This window comes from Cryptomeria japonica, chromosome 3, assembly GCF_030272615.1.
Source record: "Cryptomeria japonica chromosome 3, Sugi_1.0, whole genome shotgun sequence".
NCBI lineage: Eukaryota > Viridiplantae > Streptophyta > Pinopsida > Cupressales > Cupressaceae > Cryptomeria > Cryptomeria japonica.
In genome coordinates, this window is record NC_081407.1 from 570,255,950 (window position 1) to 570,264,961 (window position 9,012).

Consider the following 9,012-nt stretch of genomic DNA (forward strand, 5'->3'; position numbering starts at 1 on the left):
AAATAAGAAATTACAAACTTATCTAAATATCATTGTATCAATATTGATTTCATCTAAATAAGAAATTACAAACTTATCTAAATATCATTGTATCAATACTTCAATCAACAACCTCATAGATGTGCTAAGTATAACCAACTCCATATAATTATTTCTTTGTTTTAAATGTAGTCTTGTGTCCATCTCCTTTGATTCTAGCTTGATTATAATTTCTTTTCAATTCAACTAATCAAATATTTTGCACCATTCAAATAGTTTATTTCATCATCCATCCTTAACAATAAAACATTATACTTGATAGTGTTCTTATTTATTGCTCTAGAGTTTGCACACATTCCCCATTCAATTTTTTTATTTAGTACTATTTTTTAAGGTATTGCATAAAGACTTCAACTCTTTGATCATACCCTTCTTAAACAATTATTGTACTTGTCTATTCATCTATTTAGCTTCTAGTAATGTTAATATGTGTAGCCTTATTTCATAAAATTGTTTATGGGATCAAATTCATATGTGACTAATGGCAATGCATCTATCATATCATTTAATAAGATTCCCTATTCTCTACGAGCAATTTTAGTTGTGCTCCTCCATCTATATTGCTATGTCAAGAATATTGATATTATCAATGCTAATGCTATTAACTTTTACTTCTCTAATTACACTTCTTCCAATATTCATATATTTGTATTTGCACATGTCTAATTTTTGTAAGATGTTTGTATACTTTGTGGAAGAAAATAATAGCAAATAATTTATTAGCTATTGATTATATTTGATTTATTAAATTTATAAAATATTCAAATTTATGTCAATAGATTAGATTGTTGTGTACTTGTTATGACGATTCTTAATCAAATTCAAGCTTTCCTAAATAATATGGATTTAAATCAAACATTTAGAGTATATGTTCAAATACATAAGCTTGTTTATTACCAACACATGATTAGTTTGAAATTTGTAATAGAATGTATACAACAAAAAATTATAAAAAATTAGTCAACTTTTACAGCCATAGAGTTGGATTGTGACATAATATTATGTAATGAAAATGCCAATAACATTAATGTTATTCAGCCAAATTGAGGTGATCCTTTATAAAATCATCATTAGCTAATAGTTGATTTTAACATTATTTTTCTAAATTCTAGTTCATTAGTTTTATTTTCAAACAAAAAAGTATTCACTGACATCTTAAGTGTTGGTTTCAACAATAGTGTTAGGGAATTGATCAATCTGATAATCAAGAGTTGTGCAATGTGAAATTGACAACACTTTTGCCACATTATTGATATCAATATCCAATTCACAATAATAATAATAAAAGACAATCTTAATTGTATCCCAAAATATAACATAGTCCAAGGTTACCACTAGAGGCCTCGTCTATATATATTTCTAGCATGAAAGAGATCCAACTTGTCCCATGCCCCTTTTTTTCATTTTAACAACCTTATATAATGACAACAAAATAATAATATGTTGATATTATTCTTTTTGGATGAACTGTTTTCTTACAAGCAATATACTATTATTAATAATTATTTTATACAAATATTTGAGATGAGGATGGATCATGACATTAGTAATATTTACCCTCATTATATACAAATTAATGTTGGAGAACTCAATATTAACATCAAACATTAAAATTGACAACAAAACAAATTTAAAAAATACTTTATAGCAAAAATAGATTTATAAAAGGAAATGGATTCAAACATGTGAAATAACATTAACATGTGGTATTCAACTAGCCAAAAAAGAAAACTATGGATCTTTATGTGGAAATAGAATATAATTTAAATCCGTCTACATAATTCTATAATTAGATAAAGAAATACATATCTACATGATTCATGGGTAGGAGAGGTCAACAACAATTCACCATGCAAATCATGGTAAAGTATGAAGAGAGAAGAGCGGGGAATAACTTTATAAGGGTTGTATGTGGGACATCAATTCATCGTGCAAATCATGGTAAATTATGAAGAAAAAAATGGGAGATTAACTTTAAAAGGGTTGCTTGTGGGACTCCATGCAAAGACATGATGGAGGTGAGATTAAGTTGTTAAAATCTGAGGATATTAGGGGTAATCTATCCATCTTGTGGCGAAGGTGGTCTTCAACTCGGTTGTGAAACTTTAACATTTCCATGATGTTCTCATGAACTATTGCACACATCTTATCTAGTGCAAGGATAGGGAAAGGCTCCTCAATTAGGACTCCAACCTCCTCAATACAAAACAAAGATGATGCACTGAAGAGTGTAGCAGGGACCACCATCCATTGACATTCATCCCATAGGATTATTGGAAGCGTTAGATGCCAAAACACTAAAAGCCTCGATGTCAATCGTGTGTATGATAGAGGAATTGGTGATCGGATTAGTCTCTCACACACACTCACAGCCTCGTTGAACTCTGAAATATGAGAGTCCTGTTTCATATTTGAAGCACTAAGTTAGACTATAATAGAGATTTTCATTTCAGGTTCAATAAGTAACTATACACATATCAACCATACTTACCAAAACTTGTTTCTTGGAGTCATCAAGGGGAAGGTACATGAGAGATTCTGAAAGAAATTGGATGATACAATTGGGACGATGGTGAGAAGAGAGAACAAGTGCCAAATCCTCTTTTGAAAGCAATCTTCCCAAGTCTTGCTCAACATCCGACCCATGAATTATGTGGCACTGCTAACATTACCAATATAATAAATATTATAGAAAACATTTAAAGAAAAAAGAAGAGAGAATAGTCAAAAATTAATGATATCAAATCTCCACAACCCATAATGTTGTTATCTATTGTTTCTCAATTCGATTGTGTTAGAGATTTTTACATGGATCTATGATCCATCATCCTAACACTGTCGAATCCAAGAAACAACAATAGCAATGCTAGAAGATAAACAATATCAAATTTCCACAATCCATAATGCTATTATTTACTGTTTTCTTGATTTGATTGTGTTTGAGAATTTTGCATCAACATTTTGGATCACACTCCCTAGTCCATCATCCTAACATAATTAAATCTAAAAACAACAATAACAATACTAGAAAATGTTAAGGAGGGATGTAATGATGATGTTGAGGGCAACACATCCTAACACAATATAATCCAAAAAAAAAATAACAATACTAGAAAATGTTAAAGATAGATGTAATGATGATTTTGAGGGCAAAACACATCCTAACACAATCAAATTCAGAAACAACAATAAAAACACAAGAAAATATTAAACAAGGGAAGTAATGATGACCTTGAGGGCAACAGGAAATGCCATGATGTAAGCGAGCAAGTCAGAGGACAGGGTTGAATGGGTCCCACCCCCATTCTCAATCCTGATCCATGCACTGGCATGGCGAGCAAAGTCCTTGGTAGTAGAGATGACATTGGTCCACGTCTTTCGCCCCTCATCGTAGCGCGAGTAAGACGCCTCAGTGCGAAACACAAGGAGCAATGCGAGCGCCGGCGCCACCAACTCCGATGGCAGTGTCGGTGCATGGAGCAACGGCATGAACCCGGGCAACACGTGGCTCGACACGCCGGTGTTGTAACTCGCCACCGCCGCCGCATACACTGTCACCACGCACATTGGCGGCACCAGCGACAAGATCACTCTGGACGACAAGCTCGAGAGCCAGTGCCTGATGTGGCGCTTGGAGCTCCGGTGCTTGAGCCAGTCGTCGTGGCTGTACAACGCCCTCCGTTGCTGCATTCCCCTCTCCTTTATTTCATCCGCCCACTCGGGTATTACATTCACCATTCTCCACACGCTCCCCTTCAATTTCTCCATGTAATTCGTTGCTCTCTGATCACAGATCACCCTCTGCCTTCTCGAGATCTGCACACCAGGGGGAGAAGACAAGTGTAAATAAAAGTGGGAGTTTTGAGCGCATCCCAAGCCCATCATTCTCATTATCACTCTCACTCTCACTCTGCCCCTTCCGCCAACACACAGAGATATTTGCACTACATTCTTGCCCATTTCCTTTCTGTTTATTCCAGACATCGTCCTTCCTGATTTTCTACCGCCCTTCACCGACTTGGAAGAGTGCCCTACCAAATGCTTCCACGACTGTGAATCCTTTTCCGCCTCAACTTTTTGGCATAAAGGCACTTTTCGTCGCCCCCGTGCTTTTACTAATCCCAAAACATGACTACGTCACAAGTTCGACTCCACAACTTTTGGGTCTGGATTGCTTGTCAAAGATTGAAAATATCCACCCCAAGCGGATGCAAATCACTTTTTCCTAATTCTCACATTAAAGTTTTCATGATTTTTTACATATAGTTCTAGAGATTTTAGGGAGGGTTTATGTAAGAGTCAATTTTTTTCATTTTACAAACAAGTTGATAGACATAGATGTTCTTATATATGTCTTTATATAATATATTACAACAATTTGATTAAGTGTACATCTAAATCACAAATCATTTTAGGCTAAATAATTACATGTAAGGGGATCCGGTTTATAAAATTTAGGGGATTTCCCATCAAATTAGGGATCCAGTTCATAAAATTCACTCGCTCGGGGATCAAACATAATTTAAACGTGCCTTTAAGGGTTTGAACCTTGGCGGATGACTTTTGTATCACATACCATCATCCTCACCAATTGTACTACATTTTGGATTGTTGGGTTAAACTTTGAGATCATAAAGAGGTTATAAGAAGGACTCGCCTTGTAAAAAGCTAAGTTTTAGATTGTTGTACTAAACTCCCTAAATAATTAAAAAACAAATTCATGATTAAATTCTATTTGATATTTTTATATCTTTAAATATTGATAGTAAATTGTTTACAAAGATTAATGACTTCTCTTTTAATAAGAAAAATATCTACATTGTTGTCACTAAAGGTTTGAAGTCTTCTTGTCTAGTTATATATAGTTTTTGAGAAAATGATAGGTAAAAAGTAAAAGGTATGGTAACATTATTTTTAAAATTTGTCTTTTTAAGATTTTTTGTTATCAAGTTTTCCTTTTCCATTCTTTTCATAATAGTCATGTGTAAATTGTAGTATTCTTCTTAGACTTTCTAGGATTTTATACAAGATATAGGCACAAATGTCAATCTTTGTTTTTTCTTTTCGACCCATGTCAATAGTTGGTTTGACTAGGTTTGGAAATAGTCGAACCTTGTGATTTGTGTATTATAATTGTTCAAGCCAATCTTAAGGGTATTTGGATTGTGCCACCTCTTTTATATTGGTCTAGTTAGAATTGTATATAGAGTTTGATCTTCAAATGATATGTTTGAGTAATTGTCAATTCAATATCACATATGTTAGCAATTTTAAATTTTAAACTTTGAATATTGATAATATATTGTTTACAAAGATTAATGAGTTCTTTTTTATTAAGGAAAATATCTACATTGTTGTTGACTAAAGGTTTGAAGCCTTATTGTCTAGTTATATATAGCTTTTGAGAAAATGATAGGTAAAAAGTAAAAGATATGGTAACATTATTTATTCCTGTGTTATTTTTCTAGTTTTTCTATTGTCAAGTTGTGTTTTCTTTTCTATTTTTTCATAACACTCATATGTAAATGGTAACATTATTCTTACACATTCTAATGATTTTATACGAGATATAGACACAAATGTCAATCTTGTTTTTTTTTTCTTTTTCTTTTTCTTTTTGTCCTATGTCAATAGTGATTTTCAAAAGAGTCAAAGCTTGTGATTTGTGTATTATAAATGTTCAAGCCAATCTTAAGGGTATTTGGATTGTGCAACCCTTTTTATATTGGTCTAATTAGAATTCTATATGAAGTTTGATCTTCAAATGGTATGTTTAACCAATTGTTAATTCAACTATAACATATGTTAGCACTTTTAAAATTTGAATTTTGAAGGTTGATAGTTTATTGTTTACAAAGGTTAATGAGTTCTTTTTCAATAAGGAAAATATATACATTGTTGTTGACTATAGGATTTGAAGTATTATTTTCTATTTATATGTAGTTTTAGAGAAAATGATGGTAATAGTCTTTAGATTTTTTTATTGTCAAGTTGTTTTTCCTTTTTCCTTTTCTTCCCAACAATTATATGTAAATGATAGCATTATTCTTAGACTTTGTAATGACTTTATACGAGATATAGAGACAAATGTCAATTTTTCTTTTCTTTTTGTCCTTTGTCAATAGTGGCTCTGGAAAGAGCCAAACCTTGTGATTTGTGTACTATAATTGTTCAAGTCAATCTTAAGGGTATTTGGATTGTGCAACCTCTTTTATATTGGTCTAATTAGAATTGTATATGGAGTTTGATCTTCAAATGGTATGTTTGAGTAATTGTCAAATTCAACTATAACATATATTAGCAATTTTAAATTTAAATTTTGAACATTGATAATTTAGTTTATGAAGGCTAATGAGTTCTTTTCTAATGAGGAAAATATCTACATTATTGTTGACTAGAGGGTTTGAAGTATTATTGTCTATTATGTGTACTTTTTAGAAAATAATAGCAATAGTCTTTAGATTTTTTATTGTCAAGTTGTTTTACCTTTTATCTTTTTTTCAATGAGTCATATGTAAATGATAGCATTATTCTTAAACTTTGTAATGATTTTATATGACATATAGACACAAATGTCAATCTTGTTTTTTCTTTTTGTCTCATGTCAATAGCGACTTTGGAAAGAGTCAAACATTGTGATTTGTGTATTGTAAATGCTCAAGCCAATATTAAGGGTACTTCGATTGTGCAAACTCTTTTGTATTGGTGTAATTGGAATTCTATATAGAGTTTGATCTTGAAATGACATTTTTGAGTAACTGCCAAATTCAACTATAGCACATGTTAGCAATTTTAAATTTTAAATTTTGAATATTGATAATTTATTGTTTACAATGGTTAATGAGTTATTTTTTAATATGAAAAATATATAGATTACTAGTGACTAAGAGTTTGAAGTCTTATTGTCTATTTATATATAGTTTTTTAATATGATAGATAAAAAATCAAAGACATGTTAACATAATTTATTTTTTAATATTTTCAATCTTTAGATTTATTTTAATTTTTTCATAATAATAATATGTAAATAGTGACATTATTCTTAAATTTTCTAATGACTCTATATGAGATATAGACACAAGTGTTAATCTTGTTATTTTTCTATTTGTTCCATACCAAATAGCAACTTTGGAAAGAGCCAAACCCTATGACTTATGTACTGTAAATGTCTAAGCCAATCTTAATGGTATTTAGATTGTGCAACCCCTTTGTATTGGTGTAATTAAAATTATATATGAAGTTTGATCTTCAAATGACATGTTTGAGTAATTTCCTAATTCAACTATAATTTTTATGGTACACTTTTAAGTTTGTATATTATTTATCAAGAGCTCCATTTACAAGGCTGACTTCTATCCAAATATTGGAAGTTGAAACATTACCCTTGCATCCTTACCAATTAATAAGTCCACAATATGTATTTAACTTTAATATATGTTTAATGATGACTTAAGAAAAATGAATAATACATGAGTAATTTCATAGTTTGCTACCAAACACACCTTTAATTATGGCACTTAATTTTATTCATAATGCTAATTATGATGATATTTTTTAATATAATGTTTTTCTATATGTATAGATTTATTTTAGATGATGTTGAAATGCATTCAACTTATAGTTTTTCTAATAAATTGTGAATCTTACATGGTGACATTCTTTCTTTTCTTTTCTAACTTTTTTTTTTTTTGGCAAAAGTGTCAAGCCACTAGTATATATTAATATAGATATAATAAATTACAAAAACTGGTTCAAAGAGCATACCGACAAGAAAGAACAAGCAAGAAAACCTCCAGTTATAGCTCAAAATATAGAAAAAGTCTTACATATCAAATCTGAGAGTTCATATGAAATTTACAACTACTAATCCTAAATACAAACTAAATATTTCATTTGTACTATATCCATATAGGCTCATTTGACCATGGCCATGAAAAAATTTAAGTGTTTATCACACCCTGCATCCTATGTGTTATCAGGTCGTCATTCCTCATTGGAAGTGTTACCACCAAGTCTTTTTTATCGACAAGATTCATTCTACCTGATCCCCTAATCTTCAACAGTGGTCCCCACACTTGCTTCTTTGACTTGAAGTCTGTCAATTCCTTTGTATTATTGCTTGACCATGTTTGACTAGAAATGTTGTCGATAGTCTTTGTGTTCCATCAAGCCTAATTTTCAGTCACTCTTCGATCCCTGATAATCCTTTGTCAACAAACCCCGCCATCAAGTTGCCTAAGTCTTAAGGCTCCTTTGTATTACCGTGCTATCATGCTATGTTGAAATTTTAGCCACAAGTCTCTTTGGAGTTCTTGTCTTTTGGATATCCTCGATCTCCTGACTCTCCGATGGAAGATTATTGTGTGCTGGCGATCGTGTGTTGGATGGTGATGTGTTTTGTAGGCCTCGCCTTGATTGATATGTTCTTAGTGATCTATCGCCCTATCGGTCATCTCAAGAAGTAGAACCCACTTTAGTTGTGTTGTTTCAGTCTTCCAATGTTCTTCGACAACTCGATCAACCAAATATTTCCTTTGTACATTATCCATATTGGCTCATTTAACCATGGCCATGCAAAAATTTAAAAGTTCTTATCATACCCTGCATCCTTTGTGTTATTGAGTCTTCACTCCTCATTAGAAGTGTTACCCCTAAGTCTTTTTTGTCGACAAGATTTGTTCTACCCAATCCCCCAATCTCTGACAATGGTCCCCATGCTTGCTTCTTTGACTTGAAGTCTATCAACCCCTTTGTATTATTGCTTGACCATGTTTGATTGGAGATATTGTCGATAGTGTTGGTATTATGGATATGTTGCTTGGTTTTGTCATTGATGTCAACACTTATCCTTCTGGAGATCTTTGATTATGTTCACCGGCAAGTTCAATGACCCATGCACAGTCACCGGTATTTGGTTCACCGACAGGTTATATTGTTCACCGGCACTGAGGATAACTTATTATCATCTGGAGA

General features: G+C 31.9%; 1 protein-coding gene across 1 annotated transcript; it reads right to left on the minus strand.

The window, feature by feature from the left end:
• Window positions 1-1,754: 1,754 nt before the first annotated feature.
• LOC131075675 (voltage-dependent chloride channel 1, chloroplastic) lies at window positions 1,755-4,129 on the minus strand. The gene is made up of 3 exons (XM_058012527.2): window positions 3,271-4,129; window positions 2,531-2,698; window positions 1,755-2,439 (listed from the first exon to the last, which is right to left on the minus strand). Exons 1-3 carry the CDS (start codon window positions 4,021-4,023, stop codon window positions 2,014-2,016), a joined length of 1,347 nt encoding a protein of 448 aa, XP_057868510.1. The 5' UTR covers window positions 4,024-4,129; the 3' UTR covers window positions 1,755-2,013.
• Between the last annotated feature and the right edge of the window lie 4,883 nt (window positions 4,130-9,012).